The sequence below is a fragment of the Microcaecilia unicolor genome, chromosome 9 (genome assembly GCF_901765095.1).
Source record: "Microcaecilia unicolor chromosome 9, aMicUni1.1, whole genome shotgun sequence".
NCBI classification, from domain to species: Eukaryota; Metazoa; Chordata; class Amphibia; order Gymnophiona; family Siphonopidae; genus Microcaecilia; species Microcaecilia unicolor.
The window spans coordinates 189752626-189778461 of NC_044039.1; the positions used below are offsets into that span (position 1 = coordinate 189752626).

A 25836-nucleotide genomic window follows, 5' to 3' on the forward strand; every position below is an offset into this window, starting at 1 on the left:
GTGGGAGAAACAGGGCTGTTGGCCAAGGAGAGGGAGTTTCCCTGCAACACAAATTACTGGCAGCTCTGGGTTTCTGGTATTCCATTGCTCTTGCTACACAACATTCATGTGGGAGTCATAATAGATACTTACACAAACCTACATTTCCGTCCCTTCTGTGGAAGAAAGCCTAGAATTATGTTTTTGCCTAATCCTCACTTTGACCTCTCTAAATTGGACACACCCTGCATTTATCTAGGCATTCTGCCTTTAGTGATGCTAATTTAAAAGCTCATCAAAAGGCATTTAAATCTGTACATATCAGTACATTTTAAAAGTGGTCTCCTCAGTTCTAACTTCTTCCAGTTAACTGTTTACTGTTTTGAAAACACCAGGAAATAAAATAAAAATGGCTTTGAAATAATTTGATACAATGTAATTGCTTGCTGCAAGAGGTGTTTAGCTGTTCATTCCTTCATTAAGCACAGAGCTGGGGGGGGGGGGGGGGGGGGGGGAGGAGCAAACGAGGCAGCTGCCCTGGGCCCAGTGGCGAAGGAAGGGGGGGCGGTGGAGCGGTCCGCCCCGGGTGCACGCCACTGGGGGGGGGGGGGGGGTGTCGGCTCTGCTGGTTCCCTGCCCTCTGCCCCGGAACAGGTTACTTCCTGTTCCGGGGCAGAGAGAGCAGGGAACCAGCAGAGCCGACGCAGCTCCCAGCGACGTGCACTCGGGGGCGGATCGGCCCTCTCGCCCACCCCTCGCTTCCTAATTCAATGTAAGAATGCGCTCCGGGGGGGGGGGGGGGGGGTGCTCCGGAGGGGGGGGCGCCGTGCTGCACCCGGGGGGGGGGGTGCACAGCAGCTACCCGCCCCGAGTGTCAGCCGCCCTCGCTACGGCACTGCCTGGGCCCTACAGCTCCAGGGGGCCTTGTGGTCCAGGCTGCCGGCCATCTCTTACCCTTTCTCCTCACCATGGTCCATCTCCTCTTCCCTTCCCCTCACCTTCCCGGTGTTCTTCAAAATTCATTTTCTCTTCTCAAAGGGGCCACAGCATGGCAGCCATTCTTACAAGCTGCCTGCAGCTGCCATGAGCCTTTTACTGTGCTGCAATCTGCCTCTCTTCCCCCAAATCAACTTCCTGTTTCCACGGGCAGATTGCAGCAGAGGGAAAGGTTCTTGACAGCCGCAGGCAGTTTGAGAGAATGGCTGCCACACTGGGGCCCCCCTGAGAAGAGAGAATTATCTCTCTATATAAAAGGCAACCCCAACGTTCTGAAGCCTCCACGGAAGTTGAGGCGCCCGAGATATCCGGTGTGCCCTGGACTGTCTGCACCGCCCTCACGTCAAAACGTCATGACGTCGAGGGCGGAGCTATGACACTCGAGGGCCGAAACGGAAACGCCACAGGCACGGCCACGGAGGCGCACAAAAAAAAACAAAACCAAAACCCTCCCCACACACAGCGACGCGAACCCCGAACAAGGCAAGTAGCTCGGAGGGACGGAGGGAGGGGGGCCCCTTGCTAGCGCCCGTTTCATTGCGCTCAGAAATGGACATTTTTTCCTAGTTTTTAAAGAAACCAGGAAGGTGAGGGGAAGTGAGGGAGATGGACCGTGATGGGGAGAAGAGGAAGAGCTGCCCGGATTGCGAGGCCCCCTGGACCTGTTGTAAGTTAGCCCAGGGGTGGGGACAGGGAGGGATGAGAGAGAGAGGGGGGGAAATGCCGGGCTGGAGGTGGGGGAGGGGACTAGAAAAAGAGTGAGAGAGAGAGAGAGGCAGAGATGTTGGACCTAGGGGAAGCAGGTTCAGGGGAGGGGAAGATGCCGGATGGAAGGACAGTCAGGAAGAAAGAGAGATGTTGGACCAAGGGATGAGAGGGAGGGAGAGAAGGAGAAATGTTGGACCTGGGGGTGGGCAGCAGGGAGATATAGATGGTGGATCATGGGGTGAGAGGAGAGAAGAACAGCAGTAAAGAGAGTGGAAGCAATGTTGGACCACAAGAGGGAGGAGAGAGAGGAGGTGAGATGATGGACTGTGGGAGGAGGGACAGGAGGGAAAAGAGATGGGACAGGAAGATGGTGGAGGAAAAAAAGACAGGGAGATGTCAGGCCATGAGAGAGAGAGAGGGAGAAGAGATGCTGGGCTACAAGAATGGATGGAGGGAATATACTGGAAATTTGAGGGTGAAATTTGAGTGGACTGAGAAGCAGAGAAGAAAAAAAAAAATAGAGGGAAGAGTTAAATGGAAAGATCAATATATCAGAGACAGGTGTAGTGAGGGAATGAGCAAGACAGGAGAGAGGAGAAAAAACAAATGGACAGTAACCACTGGAAAGGGAATTATCAGAAGACACAGGAAAGCAGAAGAGATAAAATGGGACCAACATGATGGAAAAATAAAATGTCCAGACAACAAAGGTAGAAAAAAGTGTTTTATTTTGAATCTATTAGCTGGACTATGTTAGCTTTGGGATATGTTCATCACAAGTCTGTACTGTATTCGTGACTTAGCCAGTCAGCAGATGGAGGGAGGGAGGGGGCACTGGCCCTGAGCCCAAGGTGTGTAGGCACCTAATTTTCTCCCCACCCTCCCCCATGCCCCCTGCCCAAATACAAAATATAAATACTTAAGCTGGTGGGGATTCCCAAGGCCTGCCAGCTGAAGATCTCTTCCTCCAGTCTGGTGGCCAGAACTCTGCAGCTGGTGGCAGCTCGGGGACACTGCTGCTAGCTGAAGAGCTTCGAGATTTCTGGCTGCCACACCGGAGGAGGTGGTCTTCAGGATCTCCACCAACCACAGCAAGGGTGGTAGCTAATTTTTTTTTTTTTTTGGGGGGGGGGGGGGCTTGTACTGGGACCCCAGTGTGTTCAGTACAGAAAGAAGTGCAAGTCTGTTTTTATTTTGCCAGTGTTGTAGCACTTGCTGAGTTTAATGTCTTAGGGTTCAAGGTGCTGTCTTAGCTGTGGAGTGGGGGGGGGGGGGGGGGGACAGCCTAGTGGTTAAAGCAGGGAAGCCAGGGTTCAAATCCCACTGACACTTCTTGTAGCTTTGGGCAAGTCCATTAGGGCCAGACTCTATAAATCACACTCAGAAATGGGCAGTGGAAAAGATCAGTACTAAGCACAATTCTATAAAAGACCCGCACCCTTTAAAGGATTACACTTAGTACCAATTCATACACCTGTTAAAGTCAATTGTAAATGGTGACACTTGAGTTGAGAACACTGAGCCAGTATTCTATAACTACACATGAATGGAAAAAGAAGAAGCAGACACAACGAAATATGGATTAAAAACCTTTATTGCATAGAGTGGGTAAAAGGGTGCCGACACAGCTGTGTTTCACCCAGCAGGGCTGCTTCAGGCGTGATATAATACCTCAAGGAGTAATCCTGTCACTTCCCCAAGGTAGAGACCTAGAAGTGTGATATTACCTAGGGAAACCAGAGCTCTATATCGCCCCTGAAGTAGCCCTGCCAGGTGAAACACGGCCGTGTCGGGCATCCTTTTACCCATTCTGTACAATAAAGGCTTTTAATCCATCTTTCATCGTGTCTGCTTCTTCATCATCCATTCTACAGTGATTAGTGGACTGCTTACCCATCTATTTCTTAGGACCGTTCTGTAACTACACATGCAGCTTTTTGGGATGCCTATGGCCACACCCTTTTTAAGATACACGCTATGGGAGTTTGGCACACTGCATTATAGAATAGTGCGCAGTCTGATGCCAATTAACTTCAATAATTGATTGTTAGCAACTGACTACTGATGGTTAACAGCTGATTAGCCAATTAATTTGTGTGCGCGTCTAGGGCGCATGCCCAAACTTTGACTCACAAATCTGGGCACCATATATAGAATCCAGGGGTTAGAAGCCTTTTTAGTATGCTGTTCGAGCACTTGTGCTAGCTCAATGGCTCTTGTGAATGCTTGTGCCTAATTGTAGGTCATGAGCTGTGTAAATGCCAGTATTCTATAAAGTGCATGTGCTATTGCTAGGCCCTCCCGTGACCCATCCATGCTCCTCCCCCTTTTTGCAGTTGCACGTGATAGATGTTGCAATGCACAATTTATAGAATATTGACTAGTGGCAGTTACACATGGAATTAGTGCCAATCAACCTCAATTATAGGCAATAATTTAGTTGTTAATGCCAGTTAGCAGCTAATGATTAAATTAACTTACATGCCTAACTGACACTATTGTATAACTTGTGCGCATAACTTTGCATGCTAAGCGTAACATTGGGTGCACAAGTTTATAAAATTAGGGAGCAAGCAGCCCACCGTGGTAAACATTTTCTTTTAGGGCTACTAAACAGTTGAAGATGGGAAATAGTTAAGCTCTGGGACTCGTTACTGGAGGATGTGTTAATAGCGGTTAGAATATCTGGGTTAAAAATGTTTGGACAAGTTCCTGGAGGAAAATTCCATAGTCTGCTATTGAGATAGACACAGGGAAGCCCCTGTCCTAAGCTAAGGTGACTGGGAAAGAGGATCTAGATACATCTGTTTATAACAATAATAGCGAAACTCTTACCTCTTCACTGATAATATAATCATATTCAAGCTCCCGAATGCTGGGGGAGGGCAAAAGATTTCCCAGTTTGTCCACATCCACGCCTGTTTCCAAAGAGAAGTGACTCAGTATCTCACTGCAATAAGAGAGAAATATAATATGGATGGTCTTTCTCTAGGTTATTTTAGACCACTGGCATAAAAGTCTAGAATTTTAATAACTAGAAACCAAGAAGTAAGGTGACAACATCACCCTTAATGTTGGGAAGAGGTGTCCAGAACGGTAAATAGGCCTGTGACATCTGGCACCACATATATACAGGATCTGAAAGGCAGTGCTTATCAATCTTTTTGCACCCGTGACCCCATGATCATGGTCGAATTAAATTGTGTAACCCATCAAAGGTGCAGAATAATGATATTCCTATGGAAAGCCCAACCAAGGTTTGACCCCAAATGTAGATTCTGCGGCTCCATTTGGGGTCCTGACCCCAGTTTGGGATGCATAATTTATTGTTAGCGTGCGCTGTGAAATTTCAGAATTCTGCCTTCAGATGTTTTCACTTCTGGTGCTAATTTACAGGGACATGAAAAAATAGGAGAAATTGGCACACGAAGTCCACAGTGAAACACTACAACCTCTAAATCTGATTGAATAGTTAAATCTGACCCTAATGCACCTCCAGGCAACTAATAAAAAGTACAACCGTATGGTAATATTCAAAGTTGATATTGCAGGATATCGTCTCAGCATCTCCCTGATCTCCCTCAACTCACTGTGTGATATGCTGTCCCAAAGTTATTAATGGCCTCTCTAGAATCCTCTGCCTTATGTTTAAACATCTTTTATTCACCAACACCATGATATATACAACATCTATAGGAAAGTCAAAGAAACCTGTCTGTGTTTGTTTGCGTCTTCCGCACACGAACAGCATATATCAGTTACAAACTCACAGGCAGATGATCGAAAGCCCCACGCTGTTCCAAACAGCGCTCTAAAATAGCGCTGGAACAGCACGGGGCACTATTAGACCTATGATCAGAGATAATGCATGCAAATTTAAGCAGCGCAATTATCTCTGATTATGGGGTAGAAGTGCTGGAGAATTGTGCCTGAGCATGCGCTCAGCACAAACCTCCCGCACTTGTTTGACAGGTCTGGGCTGGAGACCAATGAAAAGAGAAGGACGCCCATCTTTAAGTTGGAAGATGGACGTCCTCAACTGCCCTGTTGCAGGGACGGCCAAATTTCAAGGGGGTGTCGGAGGTATAGCAACGGGGCAGTTGAGGACATCCAAAATTTGGACGTTTCTACAATGGGCAGTTAAGGACATCCAAAATTGGATGTTTCTATGAGAAAGACGTCTTTCCTCAACCCGTCACAGAAACGTCCAAATTTTGGACGTCCTCAACTGCCCTCGTAGGTTTGCTGTAGGGGGGAATGGGGGCCTGCCAGCATGCAAATGCATGCTGGACAGGGCTCACCGTTCCTCCCCAATGATCTGCAAATCCTAACGCCAGCTCGGAGCTGGCGTAGGGTTTGTCGCATCCAATGACCCAATCTTTGGCATGCTGGATGCTGATCATTGGGGATGAATGCGTAAAGCGCTGATTAGCATGCATTTGCAGGCTACTTGCACTAAGAGCCCTGTTTAGCATGCATTTGTATGCTACTTGCACTAAGAGCCCTCGAGCGCGTTGTTTCACACACTCGAGGGCTCTGATCATGGGGCGGTAGCAAATGCCGGTGCTAGTTTGGCACTAACAGCCTCTAGCGCCGGAGTTTGCTTTTGATCATCTGCCTGTCAGCATACAGTGCTGAAAGCCATCGACAACGAACAGTACTGCATTTCCAATTTTCTTCCTTCTCCCCCCCCCCCCCCACCAAAATGATTGCCGTCAACATTCAGCTAACCCCTCTCTGCAGCACACATTCCCATTGTTTATGGTTTTATGCACAGTCAATGCATAAAACCCTATTGGTTTTCTTTATCACCTGTAGCCCGCAGCCGCATTTTGAATTCGTGATTTTTGATATTGTTACTTTTCTTGGGAGACACTGTAATCTGGTTTTGTTAGAATATGGGTGGGGTATTGATATACTGGATTGGTCACTGGTTGTATTGTTTGATACTTATCAGTTGAAATTGTTCTTGCACATGACTATTAGTAATGTGTACCTTTTCTTGTTTTTCTTGACCAATAAAATATATTTAAATATAAATACAATTAAGCTCCAAGGCACTGATTAAACCAATGACTCTAATAAAACTCACGGGAGATAGGGGATGTGATAGAGACGTTTAAATATCTCTGTGGCGTTAATGTACAGGAGGTGAGCCTCTTTCAAATGAAGGAAAACTCTGCAATGAGAGGGCATAGGATGAAGTTAAGAGGTTATAGGCTCAGAAGTAATCTAAGGAAATACTTTTCACAGAAAGGCTGGCGGATGCATGGAATCGCCTCTCAGTGGAGGTGGTGGAGATGAGGACTGTGCCGGAATTTAAGAAAGCATGGGACAGGCACATGGAATCTCTTAGGAAAAGGCGGAGATGTCGGTTGCTGTGGATGGGCAGACTGGATGGGTCATTTGGCTCTTATCTGCCTTCATGTTTCTATGTTTCTATCTCAAATGCAACGTGGGAATCAACCACTGAGGTGGAGGAGCCAGGACCACTACGCACACAAGTCAAACAATGAAGTAACGTGGTCAACAGGACACATCCAAACACACCAGGAAGACGATAGTAGTTGCAAATGGTTTATTTCACAAAATATATTGACTCGACACAGCACCATGTTTTGGCCAGAGTACCTGCCTCAGGAGTCTTTATGTAGATAAGAAGCCCAAGTATGACAACAAAAGCTTCTCAAAGTTGCTAACAGTGGATACAGTCTTTATAAAGACTTCAAATCCTCAGCAATACAATATATTTCTATGAGATGCTTTTGTTGTCATACTTGGGCTTCTTATCTACATAAAGACTCCTGAGGAAGGCACTCTGGTCGAAACATGGTGCCGTGTCGAGCCAATAAATTTTATGGAAGAAACTGTTTGCAACTACTATCAAAGGACTTCATACATTATTAACCAATACAGATACTTCAGCTTTGATGTTGTAAATTCCTGAAATCCGATTCCCCCAAAGAAACATGCTGCTGTGTACTGTAAATACTGCAACTTTGCAAACGCTTTTTTATAGAGGCCAAATCCCAATATATTACAATAATCTAATCGATCAATTTTTCTTATTTCACAGCCTGCATTGCTTTTGCAACCAAATGCTCCATAGAAAACATACAGCTATAAACCAATCAGTTGGTATGAATTAAAGACCTACTTACTTGGGATAAATGCTTTCTACCCAAGAGAGGATAAGATAAGTATCTCGGTCACCTAATTCAAATTCCGTAAATGTTCTAAGGTGACCACAGAAAATCTCAAAGTAGAATTCGGCATAGGTGTTGCACACATCATAGTCTTTTGTGTAATGTTGTCTAAGATGGGTCACCACATGAGTTAAGTCCTCCCGAAATGTTTTTCCCAAGTGCAATAAAAGCTGAGCAATGACTGATAGGTTATTTGAGGAACACTCTCCATTTTTCGTCATTCTTTCTTGGACAGAGCATTTTACTGCATCCTGCCATATTGTCTTCCATTTTCGAGGTCTTGCATTGTTCACCATTGACGGTACTTTCTCTGGCAAATATTTCTGATCCTCATTTTCTTGCTCTGTCATTGCTTCCACTGCTTGTTGCAGTAAGTCTGGGTTATAGTTTGCTATGGATTCTCCTACTATTCTTGAGACATCTTTCTCTAGAAGTTGATAGAGTTCTTCCAGCTCTGTCTGATCCTTCTTAGCTTCAGATTCACTTTTACCATATGTTTTGCTGTAGACTTTATGTTCTAGGTCAATCAGGTCCTTGCTGGCACTGAGTAGTCTGCTATGATTGATGTGCTCTCTGATTTGTGCAACTGCCAACAATTAAGAAAAGATAAAATAATATTTTTTTCAATTAAATCTTCCTTCAGTTGCATTAAAATAACCATTTCCATGTCAACACTATATATCACAAACCAGAAGGTTAATCTTTAATCCAAACAATGCTTAAAATCCTAAACTTTCTCACCACATTTCCCAAAGTTTGGGAAAACTTGTTAAACAGAGGCATCTTCTGGATCATCATTATCGTTCTCAACTCAAGTATTTAGACTCCTGATGTAGGCCCTTTGGCCGAAACACAACGTTGTGTCAAGTCAATATACTGATTAATAAAGTTTGGTTCATCTTCACTCTAGAACTCCTGGTTTTTTACCCACTGCTTTGTTGTACTGTGACTATCCGTGGGATTTCATTGAGTTCTCCACGTTTGTGGATTCTCTACTTCTATGAGAGTATTAAATATCATAGGTGCAAAAGAACAGGTCTTTGAGTTAACACTGGAATTGTTGAGAAAATAAATTTGATAGGAAAACATTATTTTACTTCTGAATGGACTATATGGTCTATAATTATGTAAGTATTTCAAGAGCACTGTCTTTTGGTTGACTATCTGGAACTCTGTGTTACTGAGGGTGGTAACACACAGCATCAGGTTGAATCGGTGTGAAATAGTCACCACTTGGATAGTGACAGTCCCACAACTGGTGTCCTTCAATTGTTTAGAATAGTGGTCTTTACTCCAGTCCTTGAGGGCTGCCAAGTGGTCAGGTTTTCAGGATATCCCTAATGAATATGGATGATACAGGTGTGAATGCCTACTACCTCTATTATATGCAAATCTCTCTCATTTCTATTCATTAGGGATATCCTGAAACACCGGCCTGCTGGAGGCCCTTGAGGATGGAATTGGATATTCATGGTTTCGATGGTTTTCCCAGTGCTATTCTACATTCCCTCCCTATGCTGCTGTATAACATTTCACCAGATTGGGGCTTTAAGACCTGCAGATGCTGACATCTTCTCTGGGGATGTATGTTATACCCCATTAACCGACTTTAAGATATTTCATGGGTGATAAAGACAGCAGCTTCCACAGCCATAGCGTTATGTGTGGGCAGTGCAGCTGCACAGGGTACAAAAGAGGCAAGGTGCTAAAATTGCCCCCTGTCCATTGCTTCCTCTACTTGGCCATGGTGCAGTAGGCAGAGGGAAGCAGCAGTGCTAGGGGCACATTTCCAATGCAGGATGCTCCTGGCTGCTTCCTCCTAGAGACTGTGAACATTGTTCCTGTGATGCTCTGCATGACACCATTAACCACCGGATTACTGGATACAGATAGGAGGAAGACTTGTTACAGAACCCAACATTATGACTGCAGCATGCCCTAGAGCTGAAAGGCCATTCATGTATTAATAGTAATACCAAAAGACAACTTATTTATTTGCTGTACATATTGACATGCTGCTTTTCAAAAATAACAAAGCAGTTCACAACAAATCAGGATAAAATATTACAATAAAATGCAGTAAATTAAAAAAAAAACAACTATTAACTCCCAGAGTCCAAAAAGTCCTATTCTAATCAGCATTACCAGCTCTAGAATTTAAGATTCCAAAAAACTATTTGGACTTAATTTGAGTACGCAATCGAGGGCATTTGTAATGCATTTTACTAAAATACATTACAAATGCATTATTCATATGAAGGTAATTTTAAAAGGCTTTAGGCACCTCAGTTTTGCAGTTAGGAACCTGAATTGGTCCTTTGAAAACTAACCAGGACTGAACTCCTAAATTTAAGGTTCTATTGGGACAGAGTTAAAGGCAAGGGAAAAAGGTAAGAGCTAAGCATTGATGCTCAGCCCCAGGCACCCTAGGAATCCAACTCTAAACAAATGAATGGGAGTCCTGAATTGAGACTCCTACATTCGGTATTCATTTTCAGGGGCCTCTTTATTAAAGTTTGGTAACATTTTGCATTTACTGCCTGCTAGATGCATATTAAGTGCAAAGCCTGCGTGCTAACTGTGGAGACATTCCCAAGGAGTATCCCTAACCACACCCTCTCCAAAAGACACATTACCCACAAGCGAGCCTTCTCCGGAGTAGCCCCCACACTCTGGAATTTTATTTATTTATTTTTGTTACATTTGTACCCCGCGCTTTCCCACTCATGGCAGGCTCAATGCGGCTTACATGGGGCAATGGAGGGTTAAGTGACTTGCCCAGAGTCACAAGGAGCTGCCTGTGCCTGAAGTGGGAATTGAACTCAGTTCCTCAGTTCCCCAGGACCAAAGTCCACCACCCTAACCACTAGGCCACTCCCTGAAAGGCTTCGCTTAACACAAGACTACCTCTACTTCAGGGAGCAGGTGAAAGCTTGGCTCTTCAACCAAGCCTTTACAGGAAGAAGTAACTAACTTGTTAGTTTCACTCACACACACAAAGAGTTACACGGGCTGCACATACTGCAGCAGGACATGTTTATCCACTCCTACGCCAGCTGAGATAATATTTCATCACTTCTCTGTCCTCATGTGCAACTTTCTTTAAATGAGTCCCCTTATTTTCTAACTCCTGTTACTCTCTTACCTATCTATACCTTCCATCTTTGCTTATCCCCTAAACTATCTATGAAAAGGTTTCATTATGTATTGTGTTGACACTGTAAATATGCCATACTTTATATTATCTGAATATTTTTACTGCTATAATTGTCTATTGCTGATGTTTGATTTATTCTTACTGTACACCGCCTTGAGTAAATTCCTTCAAAAAGGTGGTCAAGAAATCCTAATAAATAAATAAATAAATGTTCCCATATGATTAGTGCATAGAAAGGGCTGTTGCTAAATAGCAGGCAGTAAGTTCATTCCACACTAACTGCGTTGGCCACAATCAAAGCAGGAAGAAACTGAGTATTTTTTTTGTTCCATTTGTACCCTGCGCTTTCCCACTCACGGCAGGCTCAATGCGGCTTACATGGGGTAATGGAGGGTTAAGTGACTTGCCCAGAGTCACAAGGAGCTGCCTGTGCCTGAAGTGGGAATCAAACTCAGTTCCTCAGGATCAAAGTCCACTGCACTAACCACTAGGCTACTCCTCCACTAGCAACATTCCATCTAGAAGTCGGCCCTTACAGATCACCATTGTGGCCGCGCAGGCTTCTGCTTCTGTGAGTCTGACGTCAGACTCACAGAAACAGAAGCCTGCGCAGCCTTCTACATGGAATGTTGCTAGTGGAATAGCAACATTCCATGTAGAATCTCCAATAGTATCTATTTTATTTTTGTTACATTTGTACCCTGCGCTTTCCCACTCATGGCAGGCTCAATGCGACTTACATGGGGCAATGGAGGGTTAAGTGACTTGCCCAGAGTCACAAGGAGCTGCCTGTGCCTGAAGTGGGAATCGAACTCAATTCCTCAGGACCAAAGTCCACCACCCTAACCACTAGGCCACTCCTCCACTGTTGCTACTATTTGAGATTCTACATGGAATGTTGCTATTCCACTAGCAACATTCCATGTAGAAGTCAGCCCTTGCAGATCACCAATGTGGCCGCGCAGGCTTCTACATGGAATGTTGCTAGTGGAATAGCAACATTCCATGTAGAATCTCCAATAGTAGCAACATTCCATGTAGAATCTCCAATAGTATCTATTTTATTTTTGTTACATTTGTACCCTGCGCTTTCCCACTCATGGCAGGCTCAATGCGGCTTACATGGGGCAATGGAGGGTTAAGTGACTTGCCCAGAGTCACAAGGAGCTGCCTGTGCTTGAAGTGGGATGCAAAATAAAGACAGAAAAGTGAAAGGATAACGTACAGAAATCCATCCTTCCTTCAAGCAAACAACCTGGAGAAAGTTTCGTAACTATTACACAGACTACAGCTATGTGTGGATTCTTTTAAAATAGTTGTTTACCTTGCACAGCATCAAAAACCTCAGTCGGTCCCCCTGGATCTCTGGACCAGAGGCAGCCAAGTTCTGGTTACATGTAAGAACTCCTGAAAGCTTGCAAACTTGTCAAATGAATTTGCATGCAGTTTGCAGGATTGTTGACTTGTGTAGTAGTTATCTTTCAAATAGTGCACTTCCAAATTAATGAATCACACAAAATCTTCGTCACAAGCGCTGTGAGTGAGGGAGCTGTGCAACTCAGTGGGGAGGGGAAGACTTCTGGACTGTAAGTTGAATACTGTCAGTGATTGGGGATGATTTGTCTCTGCCATTTTCAGGGCACAGACTGTAGAAGTCTGCCCAGCACTAGCCCCCGCCTCCCAACCAATGGCCCCGCTTCCCACCACCGGTGCTGCCACCCAATCTCCGCTAAGCTTCTGAGGATCCATTCCTTTTTTTTTTTTTCCAATTTTAAATCTTTATTGAAGCTTCAACATACAAAGTTTATGCAATAATATAACTGTCATCGCTAAAGTCATTGAACAACCAACAACCGTCAATATGCATTGCAATATCCATTAATCAAAGGGGCAGACGATCTGCAAACTCCAAAGTGGAAACTGTACAAAGCAGATTGTAGATAAACCAAAATATATTTTATTGATACGATAAAGATAAAATATGCATATTTTATCTTTATCGTATCAATAAAATATATTTTGGTTTATCTACGATCTGCTTTGTACAGTTTCCAATATCCATTAATCTACAGAACAAAAACCCCCCACCTTCCCTCCCCAACAGCCCTCCCCCCCACCCAAAACCCTACAGAGTGAGTAAGGAAGAATCTGGATTAGCGGACCATTGCACATAAGGGTCCCAAATGCGAGAGTAGGCTAGTATTTGTCCATTACGCATTGCAGTTAGTTTAGACATTAAGTGAATATAATCTAACTTCCGCAGAACTGCTCTGAGTCCCGGCAAAGTAGGTTTCTTCCAAGCCGCAGCCAATATCAATTTACTTGCCACGAACACATGCGAGACCAACTGATGTACAGCCAACTTCACACCTTGCAGTTTGAAATGCAGAAGACAATGTTCTAGTTTTAGGGGGTATGTAACTTTGGTGAGAGAGGAAACAAATTTCAAAACTTTAGTCCAGAATTCTTGCGCTTGAGGACACAACCACCAAACGTGGCACATGTCCCCCTCTTGCCACACGGACGCCAGCAAGGGGGGGGGGGAACCCGACTGAAATATAGTAGCCAAACGTTTAGGAGTGTAATACCAGCTATACAGAATTTTTGTATCCGTTTTCCATCAGAGCACCAGATACAGACACCTTAAGGAGTGATTTTTTTTATTTATTTATAACATTTGTATCCCACATTTTCCCACCTATTTGCAGGCTCAATGTGGCTTACATAGTTCCGTAAGTGGTGATTACCAGTTCCGGAGAGGAGAAATACGTAGTTGAGGAAGAGAAAACAGAGTGGATTAGGTTACAGGAAGGAAAGTTCGTCTTATGATAAGAACCGAAAGGTATTAGGTTAAACTTCATTCGTGACAGATTAACTTGAACAATTAGAAATAGTAAACTATAAATCAGGGTAATTTAGCATAAACAATTAAGACATAAAGAATATATTTTGTATAGGTGCGTTTTGTTAGTTGGCATTAGGATGAGTAGTTATTGTAAGCTTATTGTAAGATTTGAATACAAGTTCCCACTGCGAAAACTCATGAGACCCCCAGGATAGATTCCCACTTAAGAAGATAATATACAGCTGGTGCTGCATGAGAGAGGAGGGCTCTAGACAGTCGGGAAATCCAAGACTACATCATATTTGTCTGTCTCTATGGTTGGCATGAAGGAGACTTGACAACCAGCGTTTAAGCACGGGTGACTGGATCCTGCATAGATCATTTCTGTACAATTTCTCATTCATAACAGATTTTCTAAATGTTAAACTTCCATAGTTATCCCAGTACGTTTATGATACTGTATTGTAACATTGGATTCTCACAACAAGTTTACTTTCTTCTGCATTATTCTTTGTTATGTATCCTATACTGTTTATTGTAAGCCACATTGTACTCAAACTTGTTTGGGATAATGTGCGATATAAATGTCACAATAAATAAATAAACACACAAACAGAGTGGGGGCTCTCACCATCTTTTTGGGCAAACTGGATAGACCGTGCAGGTCTTTTTCTGCTGTCATCTATCAGAGTTATGTATTTAAATGCCTATTTCTGGGCTTTCCTAATAATGTTGAAAATATATGTGGTTGGGAGGCGGGAAATACTGCTGGGCAGACTTGTACGGTCTGTGCCCTGAAAAAGGCGGGTACAACTCAAGGTAAGGTATACACATATGAGTTTATCTTGTTGGGCAGACTGGATGGACCATGCAGGTCTTTTTCTGCCGTCATCTACTATGTTACCATGTTACTGTGTTCATCAAACATCCCACATCAGGCATACACTCATATTTTGCAATTTTGTTTTGCAGAAAGCCTCTACCACTACAACCCTGATGCTGTTAATTAGGATATATGAATTCGTGTGGGATGTGGGGGTGTTTGCTGAAGATTCTGTGTGATTCACTAATTTGGAAGCGCCTTGTTTCAAAGATAAGCGCACAATTTGTTATTGTAGTTTTGGATCGATGGAGTGCACAGTTATGGAACGCATTGCCGTGTAACTTAAGAACGATCTATGAACAAACTGACTAATTTTCGCAAACTTCTGAAGACCCATCTCTTTAATAAAGCTTACCACAAACATCAACACATGTTGATGTAACACATCTCCAACTGTTTTCATTTACCTGCTTGTCTAGATTTCCTACTTTGCTATTCAAGATCTTGATGTAACACTAATTGTCTATTTTCTAAACCATTTCCATCAAGATCGATACATTGTAAGCCACATTGAGCCTGCAAAAAGGTGGGAAAATGTGGGATACAAATGCAATAAATAAATAAATAAATACATAAATAAATATCACAGTGAAAGTCAAAGCTGTGCAGATGACTTCGTGTATTATGATGGTTCACTTCAAAGAAACAAAAAAAAATGTTTTTAATTATGTTTAAGTAGTTTCAAGTGTAGAAACTGGGTTTTGTATTATTATTATTATTGGGTAAAGATGCAAAACATGGCTGCCATGTTTAGGGATCAAATCACATTTGCCCCAAAACTTAGACAGAAAACACACACATTTTTTTTTTTTTACCAGACATATCTTGGTCAGTTGTACGTCCTAGAAGCTAAAATCTGACATTAGTCTTACCCGTAACTACTGGCTGAATGGACGTATTTTCTCTTTCTGATGGTGACACAGATCGTTTCCCGACACAGGCAAATAATCGCATGAACTTTGTTCCCAGCCCTCTCCTTTTCTTCTGCTTCCCAGTTTTCTTGGAGTCTGGAAGCTGGGCTTTTTTAGTTTGGGCTACCTTTCTGCTCTGATCCGCTGCCGTGTTGCTTAAAGAGGCTTCATTTTCTCCTGGATTTGGAGAATTCTCACTGGTGTCTCCAAACATAGTTGATCCTTTACGCCTTTCTTTCGCCTTGCAAGAAGAAAACAAAAAAAAAGTTGTCAGTCTGAGAAAGGGTTGCGAAAAAATTGCACCCTACAAATGTATCTTATCGTCACTTTCCTTTTCTTTGAACTACTTTACATATGACTTTTGGCAGCGCATGTGAAACTTGCCCTGACAATGAAGCTATCTAAATTTGACTCACCACTTGCAAAAGAAGCTTTCACGTTTGGCAATGCTTGAACAGGCACATTTACCCTGATCTTTTCTGTCTTCTGCTTTCTATCATACTTTTTTTTTTAATGCTGTGATGGCTTTTTAGTTTATAAAGTTGGAAAACACAGGCAGCACGTCAGCTAAGAGATGTTTAAAGTTAAGAGGGTCAATGCACGGTGATTGATGAAATATTCTCCAGCAGAGGAGAGAAAACAGCATGGGGACAAGACAGTTCCCGCTTGCTCTCTTAGGTCTCATCCTTCTCCATAACAAAACATGACAAGGGACTGTTTGGATAATACAGAGTGTTTTTTTTTTATCTGCACGACAGTTGTCACATCGTTAAAGGAAACACTAGAAGTAGGTCGCAGGAGGAGTTTTTCTTAGATTGTAAGCTCTATTGAGCAGGGACTGTCTCTCTATATCAGGTGTTCAGCGCTGCGTGCGTCTGGTAGCGCTATACAAATGTTAATAATAAATGAAGCAGGATGGCACATTTACTCACCCCAGTGCAGACTGCGTTTTCCGGGCGTGGGCTTGCTTGTTCCAGATGTATTTGGGGATCAGGCATTGGAACACTATATTAGAATCGTGCCTATATATTTCTTTTTTTTAACTCCACCCCTCAGCCCTGCCCCCTTTCCTTCTTGCATAATTTGGGGAATTTATGATTTCAGGCTCGTGACGCTCAGCCTGTGAAAAGGCTGCACTCGGCTGGGAAGGTACCTGGCAAAAGACAGGGGATTAAAAGGGATGGAAGGAGCGTTTGGCGGCTCTTTGGGTGCAGTGGATGCTTGAGCACCCCCACTAATGAGAACATTCCTTGTATGTGGCCAAGGAAGTGTTATTTCCACTGGGCTTAGCACCCCCAATAATTGTGAAAAGTTGGCTCCTATGTTGTGATGGGCACCCCCCCAGTCATTTTGCAATGTTGGGACCTGTGGGGGAGACTACAGAATAGGTCAGGCAATCTGAGTAACTAAACTGCTCGGGCACGTTCACGCTAGCATTTTACTAATCTGATGATCAGATCAACACAGTTACACAATGGAGGTTAGAATGGTTGATCATGATTTATTCCAGCTGCCAACCCCCTGCTTTCCTACGATTTGCATCCTTAGGGAAATCCTGCAGTCCCGGTCCATTTACTTTTGGGGTAAAGTATATCCCAGGCTGCTTTGTCTCTTGGGGGATAGGAATCCCTGGCTCATCCGGCGGGGTAAAACGGAATCTCCCTATGGAGAAAGAGAGAGTGGAATCCCCGGCTCCTGTGTCTTGTCTTTAAGGGCTGCAAGGACAAATCCTTTGCTCACTATAGCTAGCTATAGTCTGGAGTGGAGTTGGGGGATTCCCGTCTCTTTGAGCTTCTAGGAGGGAACTCCCAACCCCTGCGTCTTCCTGGTGGGGTGGGGTGGGGCTGAAAATTAATTTATGCATGGACCCTATACAACAGCATCAGAGCCAGGGTTTCTGGCACAACACAAAACAAAGAAAAGAAAAGAAAAGAAAAGAAGATGATGTCTCTTTTATTGGATTAACCCTTTGTTTCAGGGTCTTACCAAAATAGTCAAACCAACAAAAGAAGGTCCAAGTCTCCCACAGAAAGCACATAGAAAACAAAAAGAGCAGAAGAAAACCAAACTAGACCAGATCCACACCACAAAAGAGTAAGAGCACCAAAAAGTGTATTAAGACCCTACACGGTCCTTGTGTCGGCAACCGGCCTTCTTCAGGGGTCTTCAAAATGACGTATACAGATGTGCCTCCAGAATTCTCTTGGAGTGAAAGGCATAAGCACCGGCGTTGAATTGAACTCAGTTCCTCAGTTCCCCCAGGACCAAAGTCCACCACCCTAACCACTAGGTCACGGTGGTGGACTTTGGTCCTGGGGGAACTGAGGAACTGAGTTCAATTCCCACTTCAGGCACAGGCAGCAACTTGTGACTTTGGGCAAGTCACTTAACCCTCCATTGCCTGCCGCATTGAGCCTGCCATGAGTGGGAAAGCACAGGGTACAAATGTAACAAAAATAAAATAGATACTATTGGAGATTCTACATGGAATGTTGCTATTCCACTAGCAACATTCCATTTAGAAGGCTGCGCAGGCTTCTGTTTCTGTGAGTCTGACGTCCTGCACGTATGTGCAGGACGTCAGACTCACAGAAGCAGAAGCCTGCACGGCTACATTGGTGATCTGCAAGGGCCGAGGAGTGGCCTAGTGGTTAGGGTGGTGGACTTTGGTCCTGAGGAACTGAGTTCAATTCCCACTTCAGGCACAGGCAGCTCCTTGTGACTCTGGGCAAGTCACTTAACCCTCCATTGCCTGCCGCATTGAGCCTGCCATGAGTGGGAAAGCACAGGGTACAATGTAACAAAAAAAATGTTATATCTACACTGGCTCTCTGCCAGGATCACATTGAAATTGCTTTGAGTGGTTTATAAAGCTTTCAGGATGAGAGTACCTGAATGCCTAGTGGAAAAGTTGATTAAACAAGAATAGCAACATTCTTTATGGTCCTCATAACGTTGTTTATTACAACTTCCATCATTGAGATTGACCTCCAGGAGGAACAGAGCTTTTGGATGTATTGGACCTTTTCCATGTTACTCTATGCCAACTGTGGTCACCAATTTGTCTAGTTATTTTGGATTTCAACAAACCTTGAAAACTTGGATATTTGAAGAGACTTTCAGCAATTTATAAGCTGCAATAATTTGATGATTGGTGTTAGTTAAAATCAGTGGTGTAGCCACAGGTGGGCTCACCCACTTTGGACTCAGGCCCACCCAAAATTGTGACACTCTTGCTGTGGCTGGTGGGGATCTCCAAACCTTGCCAGCTGAAGATTTTCTCTCTTTGGGCAGCCAGAGCTCTTCCAAATGTCAGCCAGTAGCACTTGCCTTGAGCTGACGCTGAGACCAGCTCTTCTGCTCATTCTCAGTTTTTGCACATGCAAAAGCACTGAGCATGCATGGTCTGCTGGTAGCAGCAGTGGCGTACCAAGGGGGGGGCAGTGGGGGTGGTCCGCCCCGGGTGCACGCCGCTGGGGGAGTGCCGCGCACCGGTCAGCATCATTGGTTTCCATGCTCCCTCTGCCCCAGAACAGGAAGTAACCTGTTCCGGGGTAGAGGGAGCATGGAAACCAACAACGCTGACCGGCGCGTGGCACCCCCCCAGCGGCGTGCACCCGGGGGGGGGGTTCTTTCACCGGGGTGGGGGGGGTGTCTCTTCGCCGGGGGGGCGCTGCACCCGGGGCGGGCGGGGTGCATCGGCGATCCGCCCCGGGTGTCAGTGCCCCTCAGAACGCCACTGGGTAGCAGCATTAGTTTGAGGCAAGTGCTGCCGGCTGCCATTTGGAAGAGTGCTGGCTGCTCAAGGAGGATGAGGAAATCTTCAGCTGGCAGGGTTTGGGGATCCCTGTCAGCTCAAGGATTTAATATTTGGGGTTTGTGGGCAGAGAGGGGTGGAGAGAGGAGCAAACCAGAGGGGGACTATGAGGGGGGGAGAATTCCATGCCACCCACCTTGGGCTCAGGCCCACCCAAAATTGACCATCTGGCTATGCCCCTGGTTAAAATTGTGTTCTTAAGTTGAATGTAAGGGGTGCTTTTTTTTCTTTTCACTTTAATGTTAAATTATATGCTATTTTTTTGTAAGCCATTATAATGCCTTTGTATTGCTCCATGGTGCGACTGCACCGTGAATATTGTGTGCAATCCTGGTCACCGTATCTCAAAAAAGATATATAGTGGAATTAGATAAGGTACAGAGAAGGGTGACAAAAATGATAAAGGGGATGGGACGACTTCCCTAAGAGGAAAGGCTAAAGCGGCTGGGGATCTTCAGCTTGCCAAAAAGATGGCTGAGGGGAGATATGATAGAGGTCTATAAAATAATGAGTGGAATTGAACAGGTAGATGTGAAGCGTCTGTTTACGCTTTCCAAAAATATTAGGACTAGGGGGCATGCGATGAAGCTACAATGTAGTAAATTTAAAATGAATCAGAGAAAAAATTTCTTCATTCAACGTGTAATTAAACTCTGGAATTCGTTGACAGAGAATGTGGTAAAAGCAGTTACTTAGCGGGGTTTATAAAAGGTTTGGATGGTTTGCTAAAGGGAAAGTCCATAGACCATTATTAAAATGGACTTGTGGAAAATCCAGTGCTTATTTCTAGGATAAGCAGCATAAAATGTAAAATACTTTTTTGGGATCTTGCCAGGTACTTGTGACCTGGATTTGCCACTGTTGCAAACAGGATGCTGGGCTTGATGGACCTTTGGTCTGTCTCAGTATGGCAATACTTATGTACTTATGCTTTAAAACTTTTAGTAAGAAGAATATATTAAATCAATAAATCAAATCAGATACATTTTTTGATAAGTTAAGTTAGTGCAATAAAAAAAGATATCTTCTTTTCTTTTCTTTCTTTTGTTTTATTTCACCTTTAAGAGTGGACTATAACACAGCTAACACTTGGTACCTTTCAGCAAACTAGAAATCAGCAACACCCCCCCCCCCCCCCATTCCCTCCAGGCTGCCTTGAGCAACCTACCTCCACTGATGCATGGTGCAGGAAGGAATACTTAAAGTTCCTTCCTGCATAGGTGCCAATTTTTCAAGATGATTGGGGACCAGTGGTGTAGCCAAGGGTGGGTCCGGGTGGGCCCAGGCCCACTCATTTTGGGCACAGGCCCACCCAGTAGCAGCACACCTTTGATGTGGCTGGCAGGGATCCCCAAGCCCCGCCAGCCCAAAACTCCCAACTACTCTCCCTTCATACCTTGTAAATAGCATATCTTCGCCTGCAGTAAGCAGCGACTGATTCATAATGTTTGCACTGTCCCCACAGCCTTCCCTCTGATGTATTCCCACCTATGCGGAAGCAGGAAATTGCATCAGAGGGAAGGCTGTGGGGCTAACATAAGCAGTGTGTATTAGTTGCTGCTCGCTGCCAGTGAAAATCTGCTATTTAAAAGGTATGTGGGGAGGGAGGATGTTTGAGAGACCATATGGCATGTAGGTGAGAGGGGGACAGACCAAATTGCTTGTGGGACAAGATGGTGTTCTACCCACCCATCTTGGGCCCAGGCCAACCCCAAATTGGGTGTCTGGCTACGCCTCTGTTGGGGACACTAAACACCACACAAATTACCCTTTCCTGAGCAAAGTGAAGGAACCTGCTCAGTATTTAGAGGTGCTCAGCATCCCACTGCACCCACAGAGCTGGCTCCTATGCCTTCCTGCACCACACAGCTTAAGGCTACAGAAGCTGAGCTGTGTGCATTATAAGAAGCAGCAGAGCAGTGCTCATCAGGGCCGCTGAGTGTGTGTGTGTGTGTGTGAGGGGGGGGGGGAATTCCCCCTGGCCTCTCCTCCAAGGGCGGGGGGGGGGGGGGGGGGCAGGGCTGAGCGCTGGCAAGCTTCTTCCTGCCTGTCTGCTTTTGGGTCTGTCCTCTCCTGCTCCTGCGTGCCACCCGGGACCCAGATGATCGCATTAGTGCAATATTGTGTTAATGCAATCATCCAGGCACAGCTACAAGTTCCTATATGTTTGTAGTTTTTTTTAGATAAATGGCCCTTTCTGAGTACATGTGCTCTGTTCCTAGTGTCTCATGGGCCTCAGGTATGCTAGGTAAGGAGTTTTCTCCCCCTCCTATTGCGCCTTAATCATCCTGCTCATTAGAGAAACAGAGTGTTCACCAGCTTCTGCTGCAATCTTGCTTCATGAGCTTTTTATGTCCTTGTGATTTCATTGTGCTTTCACTAATATAGTATTTACAACATTACCAGCCAGTTTGCATAGCTACTTTCCAGCCTCTCTTATCTGAGGGGCCGATTCTCAGAATGTCAACACTGTATGGAACAGTGCCTGGAAATACCGTAGGAACAGCGCAGAAAATTAATAGCATGCAAATGATATGGGCATTGTTCGTGTTGAGTATGAGGAAGTTATTTTTCTGACCCCCCCCCTCCCTGGTGCTGATTGGTGGGGTAAATGGGGATGCCTCTGAAAGAGGTTCGGGTGAGAATTTATCCCATGTCACAGAAGTTCCAGCTGCAGCCCATTGGCTTTTTTCCCCACCCATGAGCTGGCCTGCAGGCTGCCAGCCATGGCTGACGCTTGCTGTCCCTCTGCGTTGTGGAGCCGCTACTTCTAGAGCCAGTGACCAGAAACCCTTATATGTGATGAGTGTTTATTCAAATACAGGGCCCCTTTTACCAAGCTGTGGCCAGGGCCGCCGAGAGCTGGAGCCGGGCCTGGGACAAGGCCGCCCCCGGGCCCCCCCACCGAGGTCGCTGCCCACCCGAGGTCGCCGGGCCCCCCTCCACCCGCTATCGGGCCAGGCCCTCGGAACTAACCTTAAGCCTCCTTTCACTTCGCAGCAAGCAGCGGCAGGGCAGACCTCTCCTCCTTCCTTCCATGCTCCGCCTTCATGGACGTTACGTCAGGCAAGGTCGGGACATGGAAGGAAGGAGTGGCCTGACCTGCTGCTGCTTGTTACGAAGTGAAAGGAGGCTTAAGGTTAGTTCTGGGAGTGACGGAGGGCGGGCCAAGCGGCAACGGAGGGCGGGCCAGGCAGCGGCGGCGGCGCCGGGCCCCCCTGGAGGCCCAGGCCCCGGGACTTTTGTCCCTCCTGTCCCCCCTCTCAGCAGCCCTGGCTGTGGCAAAAGGGGGCCAGCGCTGGCGTCAGTGCCGTTTTTGTGCCCACATTCTAGTGTCTAACTTCTTTAGCCACTGCTTCCAAATTTCCCCAGTCTTCCATGAATTTGCGTTAGCCTCGTATGACACAGGAAGTCGCTTAACATTCTTGAAGCAATGGGGCTGTTCGTTCTTTCCAATGACGAGTGGTTCCAACTTCTCACTCCCATCCATATTTCAGCAAAGAAGGATCGTCAGTCGGTCCTTCAACGTTTTACTTCCTGTAGTTTTGGCTTGTTTGAACGCAAGTGTTCCATCAGGAATCACTCGCCAGTAGAGACCATTTTCATCAGTGCTGAAAATGTCACGAGGTGCAAACTCGTTCAAGATGGTAGGAAGAACTGAAACAACCCAATTTTCAGCACCAAAGTCATCAGTGTCTTGTTTTTCACCATGCTGTTTCTTGAATTTTATGTTGTTCCTCTCCTTCCATCTTTCCAACCATCCAACAGTGGTTTTGAATTCAGTTAGTCCAAGACTTTCAGCTAGCTGATTAGATTTCTCCATAAGCAGTGGACCACTGACAGGAAACTGTCTGCTCCTGATTCGAGAAAACCACCGAAGAAGAGCATCTTCTACCTCCTCAGCTTTTCCCCGCACGTTTTCGTTTCCATTGTGGATTTGTATTGTTTTGCCAGTCTTCCAGAAGCTGGTCTTTCTGCTTCAAGATACGTGAAATTTATCTGGGATTGACACCATATTCTTTAGCAATAGATGCTTGACTTTGTTTTCTAATTTTTTAAGAACTTCTATTCATTCAGCCAGTGTTAAAGTCTTACAGTTGCACGATGACGACTCCAGTGCACACTCTAACAACATTCTTTCGCTTATTCTGCCTGTGGCAGTTAGCCAACGAGATTTCAAATTTACCGCCCCTTTGTCTCGTGCCAACTGGCTTCCATATTCCGTGCGTGCGCTTATGCGGAGTACTTCCTGCAGAGGAGCGGTCTTAAACCATGCATATAAGCGAATCTTGCACTTATCAGTGGTGCGCTAAACCGAAGTTTGTCCCCATAGAAATTGATGGCGCCAAAAACGGGACCGAAGTACGGCATGCAGTTAAACAGAGCATGCGCTTATCCAACGTGCATTTAAATGGAGTGCACTGTACTCATATTTCCAGTACATCTCAATAATAGTAAGTGCTTGTTTTCCCATTTCCTATAATTATCTGCATTAAATAATAATTGGATTAAGAGTTTGAGTCTGCCTGCTGATGTCAATAGTTTCAAGCTTCAAGGTTATTCAGAATCTTGTTATACCGCTTAGGGGTGGACCCATCAAAGTGGTTGACAAAGCAAATTAGATAGAAAAGAAAAGAGAAAAACAAAAGATAACAGAAAACAGAACAACAAGCAGAACATCACACATTAAAAACAAACAAAAAGTTGGTTTAGCTCTCTGTCAGACATTGTGAGAGACTCTGTTGGGACAGAAAAGCATGGCTTGTGTAAAACCAAAAATCTTTACACGTGTATTCTTTATTTCAGAAAGGGAATGTACGTGGATGCGTAAATATCTCAACATGAGGATTTGAAGCTGGTCCTGGGCAGCCTTTTAGAGGAGAGATTAAGGTAGATCTCTTTTTTTTAATCCCCTTGTGCTTTTTTTTACCCCTCATAATTGAAAGTGCAGGAAGATTGAGGCCTCTGTATTTAATTAGGAGCATTTACATGTATTGATTTCTAAAATGAAACAGATACAGGTGTAATGGCTGAAATACATGTCAGCACTTACACATGTAAGTTACCTCTATTGATGTTTTCCACATCTAAAGCTACAAAGAACGCTTATTTTTTTTTTGGTTACATTTGTACCCCGCGCTTTTCCACAAAAAAACGGTACAAAAACTAAAGGAAATGATGACCAGGACTCCATTAAAAACTCTATACCTAATAACCAACGACCTCTGAAGTGACTGTCCACTTTCAAAATATCCTGTTTCCAGGAAAGAGTGGCAAATCCACATGGAAGGTTAGAAGAGGCAGATATGGTGGTTTCTTTTTCATCTGAATTTCGACGATACCGTGGAACTGAGACATCATTAGTGGTTATTTTGGCTGGCCTGTGGATGGACTTACTGTGGATAAGAGAATAGATTTATCAGACTCATTTTACATTAGACATAAAACAGTGTGGCTGCCAAAATAAAAGAAAGGAAAATAAGGAGATACGTTTTTTTAAAACTTGAACCAACAAAATATATTTTTGACAAGCTTCAGAATTTTTAGTACACTAGGGGGGCGCTAGGGGGCACTGCAGTAGACTTCATAAACTGCTCCCAGGTACACAGCTCCCTTACCTTGTGTGTTGAGCCCCTCCCCCAAACCCACTACCCCCAACTGTACACCACTACCATAGCCCTTACGGGTGAAGGGGGGCACCTATATGTGGGTACAGAGGGTTTCTGGTGGGTTTTGGAGGGCTTGCTGTTTCCTCCACAAATGTAACAGGTAGGGGGGTGTGGGACTGGGTCCACCTATCTGAAGTGCACTGCACCTACTACTAAACTACTCCAGGGACCTGAACGCACTGTCATGGACCTGAGTATGACATCTGAGGCTGGCATAGAGACTGGCAAGTAATATTTTTAATTATGTTTTTTGAGGGTAGGAGGGGGTTAGTGACCACTGGGGGAGTAATGGGAGGTCATCAGGTTTGGGTGAAAACGTCCAAGTTTTAGTCCTGGACATCTTTGCTTTTTTCCATTATGGCTCAAAGACGTCCAAGTCTTAGGAACGCCCAAGTCCTGCCTCAACCACGCCTCTGATATGCCCCCTTGAGATTTGGACATCCTTGCGATGGACTTCTGAGAATGACGTCCAAAATTGGGGTTCGATTGTACCGATTTGGACGTCTCTGTGAGACGGATACCCAAGTGCCGATTTATGTCACTTTTTGGATGTCCATCTCTTTCGAAAATGAGCCTGAGAGACACATGATGGGAGACAAGCCTTAGGATATCAGGCCCTTTGTGCCCATGGGGAAAATACTTACCTTCTGAGCCTCATTTAAAAA

The 25836-nt window shown here is 44.8% G+C and overlaps 1 protein-coding gene across 1 annotated transcript in view; it reads right to left on the reverse strand.

Moving 5' to 3' along the window:
* The window catches only part of TNFAIP2 (TNF alpha induced protein 2), a 34218-nt gene extending 17527 nt beyond the window's left edge, over positions 1–16691 (reverse strand). The window contains exons 1-4 of the mRNA XM_030214731.1: positions 16618–16691; positions 15647–15926; positions 7845–8475; positions 4519–4633 (exon numbers count right to left, since the gene is read on the reverse strand). Of these exons, the coding sequence (XP_030070591.1) occupies positions 4519–4633; positions 7845–8475; positions 15647–15926; positions 16618–16683 (1092 nt within the window). The 5' untranslated portion in view covers positions 16684–16691. The remainder of the gene's footprint in view (positions 1–4518; positions 4634–7844; positions 8476–15646; positions 15927–16617) is intronic.
* Between the last annotated feature and the right edge of the window lie 9145 nt (positions 16692–25836).